We start from the raw sequence: 24,666 nt of genomic DNA, 5'->3' as shown, positions 1-24,666 counted from the left end.
TTCCTTCATAATTTTCACTCATGCATGTTTGAAGGCCTGCTCTATACTTCATTGATTTTCAGCTGTGGACTTCATCTTCAATCTGTTAAGACATGGGTTGTATTTGGAACAAATTCTCTCAACATGAGTTCTTAATGTCCACTGGGTGCATAGAGACTGACCGTTGCTACCAGAAATCCTGTAATCCTAAGGATTTTTATTCTGGGCAATGAAAAAATTAAATATAGGAGAAAAATTCCTAACATTACTGGGTTTATGTAACATTTTAAGTTTTTCCTGGAAACACAGAATTGTATACTTCAGAGACATTCAAGAAGCTTCCTATCTTGTGCAGTGTGCCCTGTAAAATACTTTTCAGTTCTAAGGTAGAAATGCAGAAGAATCAGTCTTCATACTTAAATGAAATATACTTTCTTTATTGACTATTCAGTATTTTGTGTACCATTCAAGCAGTGCATTTCTCAGTCAGGATATTGAATACTACTGTTATGTCACGTCACCATTGTATTCACTAAGCAATCAATAGGAGGAGAGTTATGCCACTTGGAATAGGAAATAGAACAGCTATAATTTCAGTCCTGAATTTAATAGAAAAACACAACACTTTAACAACTCTTGGTCCTCATGTTTAGACTTAGCATTAAGTAAAATATTTGGTATAGCATACCTGTGCAGAGAGATCTGTTGAGACCCATCTCTAGGCTGTTGCAGGAAGCAGGCTGAAGGGCTTTCATAGGCCTGAAGTCTCTGAAGACCTTCACACTGAAGGACTTGTTTCTAGGTCCCAGTCCCCAAACATGAGTATTAGAATTCCCAAATAAATGTCTAATTCTCTTAGGAAAGAAAGACAATTTAAATGCTCATTAGCCAAGTTTCCACTCAAAATTTTGCCCAAGGAGTGAAAATGTGGACTTTGCCTAGGGATTCACTTAGTAATATTGAATCCCAAACAAATGCAGTGTTTCCATCTTTTTTTTTTTTCTCTTTTTAATTGTTTACTTATACTAGCTGGAAAGTGCTATTACTACTGCCCCTGAAAGGAAGAGCATCCAACATCTAGAAATGGTACACTAATATGAAATTAAGAGTAGAACTGAACATAAAACCTCCATTCTGTGTCAAGAAAAAGCCCTGGCGTAGTTGCCATAAAAAACCAGATGTAAAATGTAAATTTAGTATGTGAATGGTTATAGAGACTTAGTGTCAAATTTCCTTTGGAATTTTAAGGCACTCGTAATAGACATGGTCTTATTTGTAATGTTTAACAAACATTATTTGGATAGAAAATGTATTTTCATATAAGCCTGTGATCTTCCCTCATAGCACAAATAAGTATCATAGTTAAAGATGGACAACATTTAAAAAAAATTATGGCTTGAATTTTTTTATTAGTTTATAATCATTCTATGAGGGGACTTTTAAAAGTTAATGGAAACATAGCATTCAAGTATGAGTTAATTTTGGTGCAAACATTTTTGAAAACCATGCATAGTGGTTCTTTATCTTATGTAGAAACTATGACTTTCCATGAATGATTTGAATATTAAAGTCATGTTGATTATTTACTTTTATTACCAACTTCAGAAAAGAATGGATATACAGAATACTTTTGCTGACAAACTGATGAAATTAAAGAATGAATAATGAATGAATGGATGAAATATTCATCATAAAATCCTGAAATCAAATACATATGAGTGTTTTATTCCACATAAATATCAATCTTTAACTTTGCTAAAGATACACCAACAAATCACATATCATTCTGTAGAATATTTACTTTATTTACTATGTTAGAGTAAGACTTAACTGTTTTATTTTAGTGTTTGCTAATTTGCTATGGGGTAGATGAGTTTGGGGGAGGTAGAGAAAGAGATAGAAGCTCCCCAGGGAGATGACCATGTCACAATCTCTTCTCCATCCTCGTCTCAGGATTCTGGGCATCAACGTACGCATGCCTGGCATGCCCCTCAACCTCCCAGGTCTGTGACATGAACTGCATAGTAGGCTATGGGGAAATCCACCAGCCTCAACTACTACATCCTGGCTATCCTGACACTTCCATTTTTTTTCTTTTATTTTTTTTAATTTGCATACCCATGTTTATTGCAGCATTATTAGTCCAACTCTTTTCAATCTTCGTGTGTCTAATAGTAAATTAGAGGCTGACACATTCTAGGCTCTAAGATACTATAGAGTAAAATAATTAAGAGACAAGTTGTGGAAAATATAATCTACCATACCAACTATATGTTATTCTTTGCAATGAATTCAAATCCTAGAGGTTTTTTCCAGAGTCAAAACAGATGAAATTATTGTTACTTCCTCTGCAATGTGAAATGAATCATGTTTTTCATTTGGGCAAAGAGAATTTATACAATTTAGAGTAGTGGCTCAGCACAGAAATATCCTGCCCTTATCAACTCTGCCAGCTATCTATTTGGCATTTGTTTAACACTGCAAAGAGTATTTTTAAAAAAATTTTTTTAACTACTGCTTTTACACTTTGCGTTGTCAGTTCTTCCTATGATAGACTGATCTCTCATTTGAAGCTTATTCACTTTGCAAGAGATATTTTCTAATTCTTAAAATGTGTATATGTTATCCAATAAACTTATCTGGGTCATGTAGACAAAACTGTAAGGCTAGGAGCAGTCTTTGTTCATATAATTTCACCTTTTGAAATAGCTGGATCACTCAAGTTAAGTAATAGTTCTATTATTTTAAATAAATATGTCATTAATGTAAACTTAATTTCAGTTATACAGCCTCCCTTATTCCCATTCCCTCCACCCTACGTAGAGACAGACACCTTATCTTCATCCTCTCTGAATAACACAATCTTTTTATCTCTTTTCAAATATATTTTATTTTGGTAAGAATACTAAACATGAAGTAAATAATTTAAAAAAAATAAATATACACAGCAATAATATTAATAATAAGGGGAATAATGTACAATAATTTTCAAAAAACTAATCATCATAAATCAATGTTATGTTCATTGAATAGTAACTTGGCTTTTACTCCTTCTTCTGAATCCTGAAAACAGCCATTCTCTGTTTCTATGTTTGATTATTTTAGATACTTCATATAAATGATACCATAGACTATTGATTCTATAGTTGACTTATTATACTTGACATCATGTCTTCAAGGTTAATTCATATGACTAAATGTTTAAAGAAGAATATTTACTGTCATATTTTTGTTATACAAAATATAGTATGTTCACAGATATTTTCAATAAAACTCTATGATTGTTTCTTCACTTATTCATACTAATTTAGCTATAAGTTAGTCTTTAATTTTGATGAATATATAAACATATTAGATGTTGATGAACTGATTTCCAAAGTACTTGTAACTTTTAAGCTTCTACCAGTAGAGGGGAAATATATTCTTTACTTCATCTCCTCACTATCATATTAAAGTCATTGACTTTTACATTTGTGTTGATTTTCTGTTTGTGAAGGCTATTTTGTGCCTACATTTCCATTTAATATTATTATTGGAGTAAGACATATGAATTGTCCATAAGAGCTTCTTGGTTTGTGAATTATCTATATGTATGTGTTATCTAACAGTCTGTGGATTTTTAGTCTATTATTTATTAATTAAATAGATGCATAACTTTATCAATTTTCTCCAGTTTGTGGCTTTTAAAAATAATGTTTGTGACTATTTCTATAATGCAGACTTTAAAAATTTAAAGCATAGAGGCGTGTAGGGCCAGAGACACCACAGACCTACCACCCAGAGCAGCGTGAAGCAGTGAGCTCCTCAAGTCTGTAATAAAAAATGGCTTCTAACAAAACTACATTGCAAAAAATGGGTAAGAAACAAAATGGGAAGAGTAAAAAAGTTGAAGAAGCATTTCCTGAAGAATTTGTAGTGGAAAAAGTACTGGACCAACATGTAGTGAATAAGGTGGAATATTTCCTGAAGTGGAAGGGGTTTTCAGATGCCAACAATACCTGGGAACCAGAAGAAAATGGAGATTGTCCAGAGTTAATAGAAGTATTTTTGAATTCTCAAAAAGCTTGTAAAAAAAAAAAAAAGGTGGTACAAAGAGAAAATCTGATGATAGCAAATCAAAGAGAGATACTGCTGATAAACCAAGAGGCTTGGCAAGAGGTCTTGATCCCACATGGATAATTGGTACCACAGACAGCAGTGGAGAGTTGAAGCTTCTCATAAAATGGGAAGATTCTGATGAGGTAGACTTGGTACTGGCAAAAGAGGTAAATATGAAGTGTCCTCAAATTACAATTGCCTTTTATCAAGAGAGACTAACTTGGCATTCTTTTCCAGAAGATGAACACAATAATTGTTTGCATTGTTACATATATAATATATTTCTTCCTATATAAAATCTAACCATGTTCTGATGAAAAAATCAAGTTTGGTATGTTTGTTTTGAAAATAGTATTGAGGGAGTTAAGGAGAGTATTACATCCCAATAGCACTGGTTACTTTGAACAAATAAAATCACAGCTTTCTGTAGTCACTTCCTTTTCCTTATTAGAAAAGTACATTCCATACCATGGTATTTTATTTCCTCTGCCTTTGGTAGCAGGTTTTCTAAACATTGGGGAAATTTTTCGTCATCATTACTCAGTCAGAACTTAGAACTTGTGTTTAACTTGTATGCCTCAGTACCAGTCTGGGATTCTTGCTTGTGTCTTTGTGTGTGTGTGTGTGTGTGTGTGTGTATAAAATAATATGTTAATGGCCTTTTGTTTTTGAAACCGTCATCAAAACAAAAACTGTATCTATCTACAGTCATATAAATATAATAGTTTATTTTCAGAATTCCTGAAAGGAGAAATTTTACTATTAACAAGTTCCCCTTCCAGATGACAAAAACAGACAAATCCTAGTATTTAGCTAAGACAGACTTAGTTAAGTGGACATTGGAATAATCTAGTGGATTTTTCCTTTACAAAAGCTGAAATCCTTATGCTATTTTGATAAAAGTCCATATTCATGAACTATCTAAGGTTTGGCTCATGGAAACCTAATTAGATGATTAAAGATGTTAGCAGTTTATGACTTGTGGGGGTATAAATGAATGAACAAATTTGTAATCTAAACTACTGAATTGCATGTTTCATATTCCAACTCACTCCTGACATGCATGCCTCAGTCTTTTGAGTGTTTATGTTATTGGTTCAACAGAAGCAGGAAAAACCAATAACTCTGTAGTAATCAGAATACAGTTACCCAACTGTATATTGTTTATTGTAAATACTAGTGAACAGTGGTCAATAAATAGTTTTGTATTCCTTTAAAAAAAAAGTTTAAACAAACAATTTATCCTTCCTTGTGATTTTTGACTTGTGCTTAAGTTCTTCCACAATGATAAATAAGATATATATACACACACACAGAGAAGGGCAGTCTGTACTTGCAACATTTGGATATGCAAAGATAATGGGTATCAATGACCATAACTTGTCATTATCAGTGATAATGGGATTTGGAGGAAGGAGTCATGTGTCATTAGAGTAGAGAGCCTTCCAGACAGAAGAAAGCGAATCCAGAGGATTTGTGTTGGAATCTACTGTGATAAGAGATGCTCAACGTCTGTATGATTAAATGTATTAATCCTACTTTAGGATAATATCCTTTGGTTGTACTTTGTGTCCTAAGGATGTTTTGCTATAATTAACATATACAGGGAACACTTGAGAAAGAAAATACATTCACAAAATAATAATTATAAAGCACTAAATAAAATGAAGGAAGGAAGAGAAAACACTGCCACTTAAACTTATCATTGAAGAAGACATTTATTTTCTTCAAAAATGAGGTCTAGAGGAAGCTGTACTAAACATGATTGTAGTAGAAACCCTGTTCTTGGCCATTCTTTTCGGGTCTGGGAAGTGAAGAATGATGTCACCTGTAAGATCACAGAATGGAGGATTCAATGGAAAACAGAGTTAAAAAATGAGCAGGGGCCAGGTTTCTAGAGAATCCCATAAAGATGGTGTCTTGGTCCATTATTGCATTGACAACAGAAATACCCGAGATTTGAATTTAAGAGAATATAGGTTTATTTTTATTCACAGTTCTGATAGCTCCAAAGTCCAAAGGGATCACAAAATTAGAAGAAAATATTTGAAGGGATTAAATGTTCAAGTGTTCACTTAACACTTTTTATAATACAACAAATACAATGAAGTTCCCACACATGAATTTCTGGGAGATATCCAGTCTCTACCCACTAAAATAAAATTCAAAAACATGAAACTGTGGGGGAAAACATGATACACACTATTAACAGAGAGCTGGAGTATAGTTCTAGCATGAGCCAGATCTGTCAGCAAGCTGTATCTTAAACTCCCTGAATAGTACTTCCTCTTTTCTTTTTTTTAATTCTAGGTTTTAAGATTGTATTGATAAATGCTAATGTCTAGTCTCTACCTTCTGTGAGTAATTAAACAATGGATTTTTGAGCCATCTTATGGGTTAGTGGTTAAAGTGACTGGATCCCACATGGCCAACTGTGTGATTCAAGTACCAGATCTGGCAGTTCGAGAAACATGTCATACACATGCGTGTACATTCCTGAAAGAAGGGAGAAATCAACAAATGATTGTGGCATGACCATTCACCATGAGATGTTTTCTCACTTTCCTTCCAGCTCTTGCTCTTTGGCAAGTGTATGTGCACACTAGCAAAACAAAACAAAAACAAAAACAAAAACAAAACAAAAAAAAAAGGAGGTTTCTGCCCATACTCTGCATAATACAGTAAAAAAGGAAGATAGACACTTTCAATCATCCCAGTTAATGATACCTAGGAATCTGAACACATTATCTGTGGTATCTAAACCACAGCTGTGATTATATTGCCACAAATGTAGGGACCTAAAGATGGAACAGATTGCTTTAAACTGGAATCCAATATGCATTCAAAAATTGTGTCAGCTTATGTGAATGTTGGTTTTTCTGTGGATTAGGTGGTATTGATCAATACAGTCAGATATAACTGTAAAGTCTTCTTTTTTATTTTAGTGTTTCATTTTAAACATTATAAATTGTGTAATCATTAATGGTTGTTATTAAAAATTAGGGAAATGAAAAGAAACAAAGAGAAAAAATAAGTAGATCCACAATTCCACATCCACAAATAACCATTGTTGATATGTTGAAGTGTATACTTGCAAACCATTATTTCCATGTATATATTTTAAAAACTAATATGTAAAAATACTGTACACATTCTTTTATAGCCTGTGTAAGTAAAAACATTAAAATAACATATTACAGTGGCATTAAAAATTTTTCTATTTCGTATTTAAAACTAAGATAGCCTACACTTCTATAAAAATAGGTGAGTATATATATAGAAATATAATGCATGCATACATATATCATTATGAATATAGTAAAAAGCAAATGAAAGACACCGTTTTTTTCTGTATATAAAACAGTGTGGTAAAGAGTTCCCTACAATTTTATTTTGAAATATTTAAGAACAGAATTAAACTAATAAATTAAAGTGAACATTCCCATCATATCTTATTGATATGGAGGGACAGACTATGACTCTAGATTTCTTTCAATTCAACTTCAGAGTGAAAAATACATTTAATTGATAAACCAAAATTTCCCAAACACTTTTCTCATTGCCTCCTTTACATCTCTATTCCTCAAACTGTAGATAATAGGGTTCAGCATGAAAATCACAACAGTGTAAAATAGTGATGCAATCATGTCATTCTCCAAAGTATAGCTAGAACTTGGTCTCGCATACATAAAGAGTGCAGTCCCATGAAAAATGGACACCCCAGTTAGGTGAGAACCACAGGTAGAGAAGACTTTTCGCCTCCCTTCAGCAGAGCGCATCCTTAGAATGGCCAACAGAATGAAACCATAGGAGATCAGGACAATCAGGATAGTGACAATCTCAATAGAACCAGCAAAGTAGAAGAGTAGAAGCTGGTTTATGTGAGTGTCAGAACAGGAGATAGCAAGGAGAGGAGGGATGTCACAAAAGAAATGTCTGATTTCATTAGATGCGCAGAAAGACAGGCTGAAGGTGGCCCCTGTGTGTATAGTAGCATGTAAAATGCCTGCAACATAAGAAGCAATGATGAGCGGCACATAGACCCTGGGTGTCATGCTCACTGAGTACAGGAGAGGGTTGTAGATTGCCTCATAGCGGTCATAGGCCATGGCAGCCAGGAGAAAGCATTCTGTGGTCCCAAAAGTTACGGCAAGAAACATCTGTACTGCACAGCCATAGAATGAAATTATTTTAACCTCTGACATAAGATCTACTAACATGTTGGGAGTAATAACTGAAGAATAACAGGCATCCAAAGAAGATAGCACACTCAGAAAGTAGTACATGGGGTTGTGGAGCCTTGAATCCCCAATGACCAATACAACCAGTCCTACGTTCCCCACGAGGGTAAAGAGGTAGATTGCTAAGAATAGGAAGAAGAGAATCTTCTGCAGTTCAAGGTCATCTGTGAAGCCCTTCAGTATAAACATGGTCACTCCAGTGATATTCTTCATGTCAAAACTCTGGGAACAAACTTGAAGAAATTAATAAAACTACAGTTTATGTTACTACAAGAAGAATGGACATAACTGTGTCTCAAGGAAATGTGAACTATATATGTTCCTTTCATGGCAGAATTATATCATATGGAGGATATTATTCATGCACTGGCTGACCTTATGCCAATGCGAAAATCATCTGGTCAACTAGTTAATTTGTCACAGAATTCTAGTAGTTTCTTTTATATTATGGATAAATAAAATTAAAACATAATAGGAAAGGGAAAAATCATTCTGACATGCAATTATGAGTGGACAAAGCATTGAAATAGAATGACAGAATTCTAGATATTTATGCTATTGTGTACAATGATTTGCTATAATCTATTAAACTGTAGATTAATAATCTTTTACTCACTTTATAAGACCATAATAAACATTGAAAAACATATTATGTTAATAAAATTGATCCTTTAAAATAACTTTAGTTACAGAATGTACAGAATTCTGTTTGATCGACAGACTATTCTAAAAGGATAAAGTCTAATGAAAATTAATTTGAGAGTAATTTTTTTTCCTATATCCAATCTCAGTTTTTGAATTACTCTTTCAAGAATAAAGAAGTTTCTGAATTGTGTGTTCACTAGATACCAAGGATACACATGCATATTACACAATTCCATTTCCTATGTCAGAGTGGGCATAATTTTGTTTTGGGAAAATAAGAAACTACAGTTAAAATTCTCCTGTCACAGGTATTTCTCCTTGATACCAAACAAAAAGTTACATTGAGTAGAGCTAAGCTAGTTGTAGTACATAAAATATTCACAGATATAAAAGTAAAATGACTATGATGTTAAAGATTTAATAATGTTGAATCAACTTTTAAAATTAATGCAAATCTACTTGTATGGAAACAGAAAACTTCAAGTATTTTGATCTCAAAAATGGAACATGAAATTTTCAAGAGTGAAGAGAAATGACAGCCATTTAATTCAGAACTTGCTACAGGAAAGGACTCAGGAGTACATTAACATATTTTATCTTTGTAGCAACTTTCATAGCTACTAATTTCCACAACCAAAGTTGAAATTCTGATCTTCCCCACAGTGCAGGAAGTTTTCTTTTTCACTAACTACTTTTATACCATGGCTTTGTTCTTCACCTGAACTCCCCACCCAATCCCTGTGAATTAAAGCAAAACATGATTCTTTATTCATTTGGATATTTCAAAACTATTAAAACTAGATGAACTGAATAAGTAAATTGTAATCTGAAGTGACTACTGGAAATGATTGATTGCTTTCTATATTATATCAAAATATAAGATCCTAGATAGCTCTACTGAGAATTTATGATGGCTCTTACTTTGAATTTCCTTCATCTATGAGAAAAATAAAAACACTCTTACTTAGAGCTCTTACTTAGCTCTACAAAAAGATTTCAGTTCTTCCTTGTTTTCCAGTGTCAGTTTTTAATTTTTAGATCACTAATAAATCAGATGTTAAAGAATTCACTTAATTTCTACATGCAAAATGAAAGAGTTACAGTGTTTAGTGGCTAACATGCTTTATTAAAAATAATATAGTGATCATTGACATTTTAGGTCCTAGCCTCTAAAATATTATTCAATTGATTAAAATTTTCTGTTACCTGTGGAACAGCAAAAGCAAGTTTAGGCACACTATGAATATGGCTAATTAAGATTATTTATATGCACTTGTTCAATTGTTGATGAAAACCGCAGGAGACACCCCAAGAGGACTATGCCTTAATTATACTCTGGTTTAAGATGACAACAGAATAATTTGCCTTGTAATAATAAATAGTTCTGAAGTAAGGCACTATATGCTGCTTCTTTGGGTTTTTTTGTTTGTTTGTTTTTGTTTTTGTTTTTGTTTTGTTTTGTTTTTTTCCTGTAGGACCCAGGCACTGGCCAGAGAGGGGGGCAGTGTCACATAAAACTCCAGGATGTACAACTTTATACAGTACATAATATTTGATATTGATAATAGATGACTATATTACAGATTTCTATGTGGAATATATTTCTTTTATTATTTTAGAAAGGATTGTTTCTTTAAAAATTAATATAAAACAATACTACCTTACACCAGTAGCAGCCTCATACCTCTGTTTACCAAATCTTTGATTTCATGATTCTCTTCTGTGCTAGATTGTTGTTTAGTTCATCATGGCTCTCATAATGGGGCGTGGGGGGAGACAAAGCGTGGAAGTAGAAGACAATAAAATTGATGATCCTAATCCTATGAAGGCCTTGGATAATGTGTGTGTTTCATGTCTAAGTTTTTAACAGAGAAGAGCTTTTTGTGTTTTGCATTTGTTTTATTTTGCCTGAGGGTATATGTGCTTGCCAGAGATAGAGAGAAGTAGAGAAAGACTCTCCCAATGGGGAATGGTCAAGCCAAATCGTTTTTCATTTTCTTTTCCCTTTCAAGATTTTGGGTATGTACACACATATCCATGTTTGGTTTGTCTTTCTAGCCACTGAGTCTGGGACTTGAAATAGTCAGGGGGAATCCAGCCACTTTAACCAGAAGTCAACAAATAGGCCCTAACAGAAAGTTAATAATAAATAAATAATTTTAATGGAATAAAGCTTATAAAGTAATGAGATAGAGGGCCAATGCCATGGATTAGTGGAGGTATAAATACAGGTGAGTTGTGTAGTAGGCTATACCATCTAGGTTTGTATATCCCTGTCTGAAGGAAACATGGCTCTGCATGTGTGGGATTGTTTCTATATTTTTTGTCTTTAGTTTTATTGGTCTACTATGGGAATTCACAAAGTTCATAGACAAAATGGAATTAAAATACAAACATAAAAAAAATAAACTTTAGGGATCAGCAGTTAGTATAATGGTTATGTCGCTGGACTCCCATGTAGTCAACCATGGTTCGAGTCCTGGACCCAGTGGCTTAAACTCATGCTGGGCGCATGTGCATGCGTGCCCAAGATTGGAAGAGGAGAATGGAGGAGAAGGGATTGTGGCGTGGCCATCCCCCTAGGGGATGATTTCTTGCTTTCCATCTCTTTGTCTCTGTCTTTCTGGTGAGCACACGCACCCTATAGCAAAACCTCTGGGTGGGAGGGAACAAGCAAACTTTAGTGCTCGCTTCGGCAGCACATATACTAAAATTGGAACGATATAGAGAAGATTAGCATGGCCCCTGTGCAAGGATGACACACAAATTCGTGAAGCATTTCATATTTAAAAAAAAAACAGAAACAACAACAACAACAACAAAACGTTATTTCTCAACATAAGCACCATGAAGTTCAAGACAATTTTGTAATACTGATACCAGCTATTTACCTTTAAAGAACTGAGAATTCTGGGAATTTAACTGTGTCAGTGTAATCACTTTTGTATTACTAGCAGAAGAAAAATTAGTACTCCTTAAAGATCATTCAGGATTGGAAAACATAAACACCAAAGAGCCAAATTAGTACTTGTAGGGAAAAGCTAGATCTGAGCACAATAGTAACCTTTAAAAACAAGACAGGATCTTTGTGCTGACACTGCAGGGCTAGCAAAAGCCTAACAAGGACATGATCTGTTTTTCTTATATTTGCACTGCAAAGCAGTGTAAATTAAACAAAATTATGCATCAGCTAGAAGGAAGGTCAAGGAAGGCTTGTTTAGAAACACAAGATGCAAGATGTTCCACACTTGTGGTCAATAACAGAAAACACCTGGCTTCACATGATGCTTGCTCCTCTCTTCCCATTATCCTATAAAACAATGGTAATGACTCAAGGCTGCAGCTATCTCCACCAGAGATTCTTGGTCTACCCGATCCCTGCTTTTCTCTGCTTGTGTTTCTTTTCCAAATCCACCGTTGCTTTCACTCTGAGTCATGTCTCCCTGCCTCTTAGGTCAAGGCAAGTACTTTAAGGTGTATGCTTAATGATTTCCCATGGAAAGTCTCATAAAATTGCCATGTTTGATAGAGTACTAATTCAGGTGCATTGTTGTGGTAGATAGATAGCTCTCTGATGGAGCTCCCCATATATTTTTCTGCTGAAGTTTTGGCTAATTTTTGCAAAGCACTATTATAATAATCAGATGTTAATATTCTTTGGTACTCCTGCAAGTCAAAAACAAAGTGCCTTGAGCATCCCAAGATGTTGCCATGACCTTTGCTCTTCATCAATCAACTTTTGCTTTAACTAGACCACTTCTATCTTCTGGTGGCCATTGTTTTTATTGAGCTTTGTCTTCAAGACAAATTGGAAAAGCCATGAATTGCCTTCTGTTCCAACTCTTTGGAGAAATGCTTTACGATCTCAATTCTACTTGTTTAACATTTGTGTTGGACACTAGGCTCTCCTGTTTCTGATCTATGTGAAGCAGACTTGGTATCCAAAAGGCAGAAAGTTTCCTCAACTTTAACTTTTCATCCAGAACTATGTAAGCTAAACCAATTGTAGTGTCTAATATTGTTTAATGTTTCCACCTTTTAATCATCAGTGCTTTTCAGTTAGGGCATAAACAGGGATAATTTTTCCACAGAAATTGATGTGGATGGTTTGCCACTGTGGACATTACCTTCAACAGTGTCTTTTTCCCACTTAAACGAAGTTATAAATTTGTAAACTCCTGATTATTTAGGGAATTATATGAACTTTCCATGAGCTATCAATTATTGCTGCGGGCCTCAATTCAATCACAGACAGCATTTTTAAAAATGTATGTCTTTCCTTTTCAGTACTTTTGCATGAATTTTTGAAGCTCCCTTATGTACATCTGTCTTTGTGGCAGTGCCGTATTGTTTAATTACTATAGCATTGTAATATATTTGAAATGAAAATGTGTGATGCCATCAGCTTTACTCTTTCTGGAGATTCCTGTTGTTATTCAGGGTCTCTTGCCATTGTCTATAATCTTCAGGACTGGTTTTCTACTTCTGAAAATTATACCACTTAGAATTTTTAAAGTTAGTATTGAAGAACGTAGTTTCAGTAAGTGATATTGATGAACTGGTTCTCCTGAAGAAAAATAAAACTGTCCTTAGTTCTCATTATTAAAAAATCAAATAAAAATGGATCAAAGATCTAAGTGTAAAACCCAAACCATGAAAGTACTGCTGGAAAACATAGGGGAGACAATTGAAGACATCAGAATAGGCAAAGATTTGTTAAATAAGTTCCCTAAAGTACAATAATAATCCAAAAATTTACAAGTAAGATTACATCTAGATAAAAGGTTTCTGCACAGAAAAGGAAACAATAATTAAAGGGACAACCCTCAGAATGGGAGACATTTGCAAACTATGATTAAGATAAGAGATTCATAACCAAAATATATAGGGAACTCAAGTAGCTCACCAAAAAAAAAGCCCCCAAATATCCCAATTTGAATATGTGCAGAAACTTCTTAGTCTGATGTAATCCCACTTATTTATCTTGGGAATTATTGACTGTGCTTTGGGGGTCTTATTTAAGAAGTGTTTGCTGAGCCCAATGTCTCCAAGAGTTTCCCCAGTGTTTTCCAGGAGCAGTTTTATAGTTTAAGGTCTTAGGTTTAGATCTTTGATCCACCTTGACTTGAATTTTGTCAAAGGTGAGAGGTACGGGTTCATATTCATCTTTCTGCAGGTAAATCTGCAGGTAAAACTGGATTTCTGCTGGAAATCCAGTTGTTCCAACACTATTTCCTGAAGAAATTTTTCTTTTCCCACTGGATTGACTGGTATCCCTTATCAAAAATCAGTTGACTATATGTTTGGTAATTTATTTCTGGGGATTCTATTCTGTTCCATTGGTCCACATGTCTGTTTCTGTGCCAGTGCCATGCTTTTTTGATTTCCACAGCTTTGTAGTATATTTTTGGGTCAGGTAGTGAGATGCCACCCACTCCACTCTTCTTGTGCAGAATTGCTTTGGCAATATGGGGTCTTTTGTGATTCCAGACAAATTTTATAATTGTCTTTTCTAGATCTGTAAAGAATGTGTCTGGTACTTTGATTCACATTGTATTAAATATATAGATTAATTTTGGTAGAATTACCATCTTGATTATATTAATTCTTCCATTCCAGGAACATGGGATGTCCTTCCACGTTCTTGTGTCATTTTCATTTTTTTCCTTTTTTTTTTTAGCTTTTCATAGTTTTACTTGTGGAGATCTTTAACTTCTTTGTTTAGATTTATTCATAAGTATCTTATACTTTTTGTGGATATTATAAATGGAATTACTTTTTTCAGTTCTATCTCAGTTTGCCTATTGTTCATACATAAAATTGCTATAGATTTCTGTCTGTTCATTTTGTATCCTGCAACTTTACTGTATTCATGTATAACTTGCAGATTTTTTTCATGGAAACCATTGGGTCTTCTATGTATACAATCATTTCATGTGCTAATAGAGTGTCACCTCTTTTTTTCCTATTTGAATGCCTTTTATTTTTTCTTCTTTTATGATTGTGTTGGTGAAGGCTTCCAGTATTAATTGAAATGGAGTGGAGAAAGTGGGCATCCTTGTCTTGTACCATGTTTTTAGTGATAAAGCTTTCAGCTTTTCTCCATTCAGGATGATGTTTGCTATAGGTTTTTCATAGATAACTTTTATTGTGTTGAGAAATGACCCTTCTATTCCAATTTTACTGAGAGTCTCAGTAATGAAGGGATGTTATATCTTATCATATGCTTTTTTTCTGCACTAATTGATAACGATCATATTGTTTTTATCTTTCTTACTGTTAATATAGTGTATTACATTTATGGTTTTGCGTCTGTTGAAACAATCTTGCATTCTGAAATAAAGCCTACCTGATCATGTTGTATAATCCTTTTTATAAGTTGTCGGATATGATTTGCTAGTATCGTGTTGAGAATCTTTGAAAATTTTGTAGAATTCAGAGGTGAATTCATCAGGGCCAGGGCTTTTCTTTGTTGGGAGTTTATTTATTACTGATTCCATCTCCTGGCTTGTTATGGGTCAATTCAGACTTTCTATATTCTCCTGGTTCAATCTTGGTATATTATATGTGTCCAGGAATTTGACCATCTCATCCAGATTGTCTTGTTTCATGGCATGTAGTTGTTCATAGTATCCTCTAATGATGCTTTGAGTTTCTACTATTTCTGTTGTTATATTGCCTGCTTCATACAGATTTGATTTACCAGGTTCCTTTTTCTCTTCTTTTTAATAAGTCTCACTAGTGATGTATCGATTTTGTTTATCTTTTCAAAGAACCAGGTTTTATTTTAATTTATTTTCTGTATAGTTTGTTTATTTTCTATTTTATCTATTTTTGCTCATATCTTTATTATTTCCATTCTCCTGGAGTTTTTTGGATTTTCTGCTGTTGCTTTTCCAATTCTCTAAGGTATGATGTTAGGTGATCCATTTGCCTTCTTTCTGTAGTCTTCCTTTTTTATTTACATTTTTAAATTTCATTTTCTTTTGTACATTCAATCACATTATTTAGCATACAATGTTAATATTTCAACATATGAACATTTCTCCCTAGTCCCATTGATAAAACTATAAAATATCTTCAACAGATAATACTGTATTTCTTTGTGCCATTAATGCTTTGCCTCCCTATTTTTCTTTTAAATGTCCTTCCTTAGACCCTACACTTTCACACAGACTATATCTGGTATATACACCCATTTACTGTGTTTCTATAACATTTAGTCAATCTGTTTCAGTCATAGATAGAGTGCAGACACTCAGTATGTATTAAGTGTGGCCATACAATGTATCTCCTTCATAGCCTGGCTTGCTTCACTCAGCAGTAAATCTTCCAAATTCATCCCCTTTCTGTCAATAGACAGGGTTTTATTTATTTATTTTATTTTATTTTATCTTTTTTAATGGTTCAATAGTATTCCATAGAGTATATGTGGCACAGTTTTTCAATCCATTCATCTGTTCGTGGGCATTTGGGTTGGTTCCATGTCTTAGCCATTGTGAATAGTGCCACAATAAACATAGATTTGCAAGCACTTTCCAATTAAGAATTCTTCTGTCCCTTGGGTAGATACCAAGGAGTGGGATTGCTGGATCATATGGTAGTTCTATTTGTAGATTTTTGAGGAATCTCCAAATTGTTCTCCACAGTGGCTGGACCAATTTACATTCCCACCAGCAGTGTAAGAGAGTTGCCCTTTCACCACACCCCTGCCAGCACTTGTCATTTTTTTTTTTTAATCTTTATCATTCTTACTGGGGTTAGGTGGTATCTCATTGTTATTTTGATCTGCATTTCCCTTACAATGAGGGATGCTAAGCATTTTTTCATATGCCTTTTTGCTATTAGTATATCATCTTTAGAGAGTTTTTTTTTTTTTTTTCCAATTCATTTTCCCATCTTTTAATAGGGGCAATCATCTTTTTTTTGGAACAGTTGCTTGAGCTCCTTGTGTATTCTGGTTATCAGTCCCTTATCTGATGAATAACTAAAAAAAATATTTTCCCATTCTGAGGGCTGTTGATTCACTCTAATTACTGTCTTTTGCCATGCAGAAACTTAGTCTCATGTAATTCCACTTGTCTAATTTGGGGATTATTGACTGCACTTTAGGGGTCTTATTTAAGAAATCTTTCACTACCTAATGTCTCCCAGAGTTTCCCCAGTGTTTTCCACCAGCAGTTTCATAGTTTGAGGTCTTAGATTTATATCTTTGATCCACCTTGACTTGATTTTTGTCAAAGGTGAGAGGTAAAGGTTCAAATTCATCTTTCTACAGGTGGATATCCAGCTTTTCCAGCACTATTTGCTGAAGAGATTTCCCTTTTCCCAATGGGTTGACTAGTATCCTTTGTCAAAATTGTGGTGAAAGGGGAACTCTTTTACACTGCTGGTGGGAATATAAATTGGTCCAGCCACTGTGAAGAATAATTTGGAGATTCCTCTAAAATCTACAAATAGATCTACCATATGATCCAGCAATTCCACTCCTCAGTATATACTCAAAGGACAGAAGAAAACTTCATTGGAAAAATGCTTGCACATCGATGTTTATTGTGGCACTATTCATGATTGCTAAGACAAGGGACCAACCCAAATGCCCACATATGGATGAATAGATTGAAAAACTGTGACACATATACTCTATGGAAAACTACTTGGACATAAAAATCAACAAAACCCTGGTCTTTGACAGAAACTGGAAGAATATGGAAGATTTACTGCTGAGTGATGCAAGCTAGGATATAAAGGCAAGACATTGCATGTCACCACTTAACATATACCGAATGTCTGCACTCTATGACTAACAGTTGTACAAACACAAGAGATGGGTGTGAATGTCAGATGAGGTATATGTGGAGGAGTGGGGCCTAACGAAGGACATCTGGAGAAGGGATATGGAGGTAGAGCATTGACAGGATGGGGAGGTGTGGTGTTATTTGTTGAAGATATTTTGATTAATGGAACTGGGGAGAAATGTTCACATATTGAAATGCTCACATTGTAAGCTAAACAATGTGATTGAATGTATATACAAAAATAAATAAATAAATTTATAAAAAAACCAGTTGACTGTATGTTTGGGAATTTATTTCTGGGGACTCTATTCTATTCCATTGGTCCACATATCTGTTTCTGTGTGAGTAACATGCTATTTTAATTACCACAGCTTTGTAGTATATTTTTATGTCTGGAAGTGAGATGCCACACATTCCACTCTTCTTGTGCAGGATTGCTTTGGCAATATGAGGTCTTTTATGATTCCAGACAAATTCTGATTGTTTTTTCTAGATCTGTGAAGAATGTCTCTGTTATTTTTATTAGAATTGCATTAAATATGTAGATTAATTTGGATAGAATTGCTATTTTGATTATATTAATTCTTCCCATCCAGGATCATGAAATGCCTTCAACATTTTTTGTCACTTTCAATATTTTCTTAAGATTTTCTTTTTATCCCCCTCTTCTCACACTATCTCTGGTGTCTACAGCTGTCTTTCATTCCTTCCTCCTGCATTTTACTGATCACACAATTTCTTAAATAGTCTACTTTCAATAGCAAATTCAACTAGTAATTTCAAGAAAAGCAGTTTAAACTTTAATAAATCAAAGAAATGCTAAGGAACTTTGCTTAAAACTTAAAGCCAGGAAACAGGTTTAGGATTTTTCTCAAGTAGTATGTACATGAACCTATGAACACCTTAAGACAGGACATAAATCTTTAAAACCTGACAAAAAAGCCTAGAAGAAAATCAGCAATATTTTATTCAAAAGTCATAAAATGCTATTTCACCAGTTCAGTCTCATGTACTTAATCTACCTTCTGTTGTGGTTCAATCTTCTCGATTGAATTCTGGGATATAATATTCAACTCCAGACTAGTCCTTGTGATTAAACTGGCCATTTTCTTAGTTTTTGAACTCTTGTTTCTGTGTGTCTGTATCTAGTTTTTCTGATATAGCACTCCCTTGAGAACTTCTTTGAGATCTAGTCTGGTGCTGGTAAATTCTTTCAGGTTTCTTTTATTTGAGTGTGTTCTTGTCATTCTTTGGGTCTTTTAAGTATACCATCATGTCATCTGAAAATAAAGATATTTTCAACTCTTCTTTACCTATTTGAATGCCTTTTATATTATTCTCTTTTCTTTTTAAATTAAATTTTATTTTAATTTCTCTTATACATTCAGTCACATGTTCCACTTAGCTTGTAAAGTGAATATTACAACATGAATACATTTCTCACCAATCCAGTTGGGGATAACATACACAGCATCATCAACAGATAATAACCCCTTTCTCTGACGGACAAATGTCTTGCCTCGCCATTTTTCTTCTTAATGTCTTTCCTCATATTATCCTATTTCTCCAACCCTCTTTTCATGCTATATCTTGTACCTATAACCACTTTCTATGTTTCTATATCCTCTAGTCATTTAGTGTCAGCTATAGAGTGTGAACAGTCAATATATATTAAGTGGAGACATACAATGTCTCTCCTTCATATACTGGATTGATTCACTTTGCAGTAAATCTTCCATATTCATCCATTTTCTGTCAAAAGCTTTTGTTTTGTTTTGTTTTGTTTTGTTTTGTTTTGTTTTGTTTTTTATGGCTGAGTAGTATTCTGTAGAATATATGTGCCACAGTTTTACAATCCATTTCTCTGTTCATGGACATTTGGGTTGGTTCTAAGTCTTAGCAATTGTGAATAATGCTGCAATAAACATAGATGTGCTAGGATCTTCCCGATTAAGCATTCTTTTGTCCTTTGGGTAAATACCATAGAGTGAGATTGCTGGATAATATGGTATTTCTATTTGTAGATCTTTGAGGAATCTCGATATTGTTCTCCACACTGACTGGATCAATTTACATTTCCATGAGTAGTGTAGGAGAGTGACCTTTTTAACACATCCCCATTGGCATTTTTCTTTTTTTTTTTTTTTAATCTTTGTCATTCTGAATGCTGTTAGGTGGTATCTCATTGTGGTTTTTATCTGCATTTCCCTTATGATGAGGAATGTTGAGTATTTTTTCATATGCCTTTTGGCTATTTGTATGCCTTCCTTAGAAAGATGTTTTTCCAGCTCATTCTCCTATCTTTTAATTCTGTTGCTCATCCATTTTGTGTAACATTGTAAAACATGATTCCTGATTTTCTATGGAGTCACCAAGGGGCCAGACAACACAACCTGCAATTTCAGGAAAGTACAGTTCTCATAAGGTAAATTTCGGGGAAGCAGAGCAGAAACAGATGCTAGAATAAACAAAGCTTATAAATAACTTTCCTTCTCTCCATGGACTATTCCCTGGAATGCTTTCTCTTTCCAGAGGAATCACACATCCTCAATGATCATATGTGATGAGTAATCTTTGGATCTGCCATGCTTATTGTGAACAATGACTCTTGAAGTGATACATTTTATTGTACTGCTTTGCTTTTGTCCCCGCCTCAGTTCCCTCTGTTTTATCTCTTGATTTCCTTGGGGTTTTACTTTCCAAATAATGTCAATGCTTAAATTCTTGCATATGACTCTGCTTCTAAGAAGGTCTACACTAAGATTTTAATATGAGAAGAACAAGTTACAGAAAAAAATGGTTCTGATATCGCCCACTTTTCCTTGCTACCTGTGATAAGCTTTATAAATAGATAATAGAAATAACAACTTATCACCCCTTCCTGGAACCCAGGAGTCTGACGTGGAACTTGCTGACTAACATGGCTGGCTAGGAAAATGCTTTGGTCTGGAGCTGGAGCCAAGAGGAGTGGAAGTGGAAGTGCCCAGATTCAAACAGCAGGAGCTACTGAGGTTAGGGCCTGTCTGTTAGGATCAGTAAGTATAGACAGGCAGTTCATCATGGGTGACTTTTTCTGTAGTATTTTTTCCAGACTGTCTGGAGCCTGGGAAACAAGGATTTTGTTTTTAGGCCTAGAGGGAGTGGGGAAAAGCACAACTTTGTACAGATTACAAGTTGGAGAAGTCCTACTATTGGATTTAATGCAGAGATAGTGAGATGCAAAAACCTTAAATTCCAAGTCTGGGATCTAGAACAGACAAATATCAGGCCATAGTGGACATATTATTAAAACACAGGTGCAGTTATTTATGTAGTAGACATTTGTACTTGAGATCAAACTGGCAGTTCCAGGCCAAATTAGCTGCAGTGTTGGAGGAAAAAGAGCTCAGAAAAACCATTTTTGTAGAGTGTGCAAACAAAACATGGAAATGGCCTTGACTCTTTCAGAGATGGCAAATTCACTTGGGTTGCCATTCCTGAAGGACTAAAAATGGCAAATATTCAAAACGTCAGCCACTAAAGGCACTGGGCTTGATGAGGCCATGGAATTATTAGTTCTAACATAAAAAATATATAACAGACAGTAATTCAAGCAATTCAACCTCTCTGAAATAAAGGCTACATCACATATCTCTTTGGAAACAATCACACGTGCTTCACACTTCTAAATGCTAAAGCTGTCTCATTGTTAGTATATGTTGAACTGATTACAGCATTTATAATCAATATGAAGAATAACTATTTGGTTGTATGAGTAACTCAATTGAATCATGTGAATGATCCATATAATGTATAATATTCCTTTCTTGCTTGTGCTAATGTTTTTGTGGATGGAATTCTTATTCATCTTTATCCTTATTAAGGAATGCACTTGGGCCATCCAGGTAATTAAGGCAGTTGGATCCCACAAAGCCAACTTCGTGGTTGGAGTCCCAGACTTGCAGCTTACACTGGGTATCTGTGTGAGTACCCAAAATCTCAAGAGGAGAATGAAGCAGAAGAGATTGCAGCATGACCATCTGCCCCCCAAGGTGATTCCTCAATCTCTTCTCTTCTCTCTCTCTCTCTCTCTCTCTCTCTCCAGGGAGCACATATGTCCTATAGCAAAAACTTTATTTTTTCTTTTTTTGGAGAGGTTTTAGCTATAGGGCATGTGCGCTCACCAGACAGACAGAGAGAAACAGAGAGAGAGAAAGCAAGAAATCACCCCCCAGAGGGGATGGCCACGCCGCAATCTCTTCTCCTCCATTCTCCTTTCAGGATCTTGGGCACACACACACACACACCCGGCGTGAGTTTAAGCCACCAGGTCTGGGACTCTGAACCGTGGTCAACTATGGGGGAGTACAACGATATAGCCATTACACTAACTGCTGGTCCCTAGCAAAAACTTTTTTTAAAAAATTAAGTAATGAACTACTTTTATGGGGGAAAACTCCTATTTTTAAATTAATGGTAGCAGTTTATCTGTATAAACACTAACAAATATCTTAACACACATTTTTTTTCTCTTAAATTAAGTCTTTCCAAAAACTAGACTCAATAGAGTAGGCTAGGAAAATTCTGTATGTAATGTAGTCTTCATTTGCTTAACTATTTTATAATAAGCTACTTTTATTAAAACCTTTTAGTTATAGGTGTGAATATTATTTTGGTGGTTAACTTTACTAACTTCTCTGTAGTTGTCATTTTATGATATCTCATATTTGCCAAAATATTTCAATGTTTACTGACCTTGCTGATCTGTGCATAAACTCTGTGAGGTAGATAGGATAGGTTACAATGCCTTCACTTTATGGACATGGATCCAGTATTCCAATAGCTTGGCTCATGCAAGATTACCTGCTTATGAGACAGGAAGAGGGATAAAAATGAAACTTTTGGGGCCAGGCTGTGGTGTGGTGGTTAAGGCAACTAGATGCCACATGGCCAACTATGTGATTGAAGTCCTAGATTCAGGGGCTTAAAAAGCATTCTGAGCACATGGATGTGCATGCTCACAATCCCAACAGGAAAATGAAGGGATTGTGGCCTGGCCATCCTCCTTGGGTTGAGGGCATGGAGTTACTCTTTTTCTAGCTCTCTCTTTCTCTTTCTCTCTCTCTCACTCTCTCATCTCCAGGAAGTACACACACTCATAGCAAATTCAACAAATAAAAAGTAAGATTTTGGGGTAAGAAGCTTGTTTCATCAGTAATTCCTAAAAATATCAACATTATAATACAGACAACCTAATTCTTATATAAAATTATGCTTATTAGCCACAGTACATTCAAAATAATGTCTATAATGTTATTTGTTATACTAGTAAATATGATCATATGGCAAAGGAAAAAGCTATTCTAAATGGTTATATTTTATGGAATTCCCAACACATTAAAGAAGAATGTTCACATTTTAAAAAATTTTAAAGATCTATTTAAAAAAAGAATAATAACTTACCTTCTCTTTCTTTTCTATTACTTTGGTTATTTTCAATGTTAGTCATGGCCACAGACTATTTAAAACATGCCATAAATACAGTTACTACCTAAGTTGAGTTGTTTCTTGGTGAGAAGGATGCGAATGGCCTTATATTATGAGGCATGTGCAAGCACTGAGAAATAGGCTATTTGATTTTGGCTCTATTTATAACTGTGCAGCCTCCCTTGCTCCTATCCATTTCAGTGCTTTTTTTTTTTTTCATTCTTTCCAGTGCATTGTAAGCCACTTAATATCACGTCACTATGTTTCTTTTCAATATCAAGAGTTCAGAGTTTATTTCCTTAGTTTGCAGTTAAGAGCCTTGAGCACTGAATCACTGTCTCCAGATTCCTTTCCAATGCTGATGTTTATTCAAATGGTTCCAGGGTCATAGCCTATGCTCTCCTACTGGAGATAGCACACCATTAGAGTCGTAATCTCTCGTGAAGGAATTCAACTCAGTTCTCTAAGTATTTGCTAAGTTTTCCCCTGTAATAGGTACTAGAGAGGAAACAGAGCAAGAACTTTTAAAATATTTCCCTTATCCATGGAAGCATAAGACACACAGAGCAGTAAGTTCACTTGTTATGAGAGCTATAGCCAAATTACAATAAGAAATCACAAATAGGAAGACAATCTGAAGGGAAAAAAAAAAAAACAGTTACCTGTTTATTCCCCATTTACCTCATCAATACTGAAATGTAAAAATTACTGTTTATCTTGAGGAAAACACTTTGAGGATGTTATCCCAAAGGATTTAAAAGGAGCTGAAAGTCCCATGTGAGCCCAGTACTATGAATCTATTAACTCTGATGCTTGGAGGAAGAGTCCACTTCTGAAAAACACATATGAACTGCTCTCAACCTTCACCTGCTTCACTGTTAAGTACAAAAAGATCCACTGGGTCTAGATTCCAGTAACTTCCTGAGATTTCACCATAATTTAGAGGTAAGGCTTTTTAGAATTTAACTCTGATCTTAATCAGCTAGGCTGCCTACCTCAGAGACTCCAAACAATTTGTGTGGTGAGTGGGAGAGATAAAACAGAAAGGTGGGATTACAGATTGTCACTCAAAAATGTATAATTCCACTTTCCAGTCAAGCCCAAACTATCCCAGAGCTTAATAAGCACAGGACCCTCTAAGGCTGCTCTGTGTTAAGTACAAATACATGCCAGTTCTTTACCTCATTTTTGTTTAGTTGTAGAATCTCTTTTTTACAAATGCTTCCCCCTCACTGATTTTGAGCCAAGATTTTCAGGCATGAAAAGAACTCAGAGCTTCTGCTCCAGCCTCTACTGCCCTTCAGTTTCCCAGAATCCTAGAGGTAGAAGTTTACTGTTTTCTGTCCTCTTCATGGAGAGAAAGCCTTTGAGAAACAAGTGATTCCAGAGATGAGTGGAAGAGAGAAGGAAAAAAATGAGACTTTATGGAGAGTGGAAAG

The 24,666-nt window shown here is 34.7% G+C and overlaps 1 protein-coding gene, 1 non-coding gene and 2 pseudogenes across 2 annotated transcripts; 3 read left to right on the top strand and 1 right to left on the bottom strand.

Moving 5' to 3' along the window:
* The first annotated feature begins 3,801 nt into the window (after positions 1–3,801).
* LOC102476725 (chromobox protein homolog 3 pseudogene) lies at positions 3,802–4,373 on the top strand (annotated as a pseudogene).
* Positions 4,374–7,598: 3,225 nt separating this feature from the next.
* On the bottom strand, positions 7,599–8,596 carry LOC102476309 (olfactory receptor 5T2). The gene has a single exon (XM_014587906.2). The coding sequence runs from the start codon at positions 8,529–8,531 to the stop codon at positions 7,599–7,601; it is 933 nt and encodes a 310-aa protein (XP_014443392.1). The 5' UTR covers positions 8,532–8,596.
* A 3,050-nt stretch (positions 8,597–11,646) lies between these two features.
* LOC114007846 (U6 spliceosomal RNA) lies at positions 11,647–11,753 on the top strand. Its single transcript, XR_003549430.1, has one exon. It is a non-coding gene; the product is annotated as a U6 spliceosomal RNA (small nuclear RNA).
* A 9,067-nt stretch (positions 11,754–20,820) lies between these two features.
* On the top strand, positions 20,821–21,348 carry LOC102470399 (ADP-ribosylation factor-like protein 1 pseudogene; annotated as a pseudogene).
* Positions 21,349–24,666: the final 3,318 nt, after the last annotated feature.

The sequence above is a fragment of the Tupaia chinensis genome, unplaced genomic scaffold, assembly GCF_000334495.1.
Source record: "Tupaia chinensis unplaced genomic scaffold, TupChi_1.0 Scaffold000242_1, whole genome shotgun sequence".
Taxonomy (NCBI): domain Eukaryota; kingdom Metazoa; phylum Chordata; class Mammalia; order Scandentia; family Tupaiidae; genus Tupaia; species Tupaia belangeri.
This window is presented reverse-complemented; position numbering and strand designations above follow the sequence as displayed.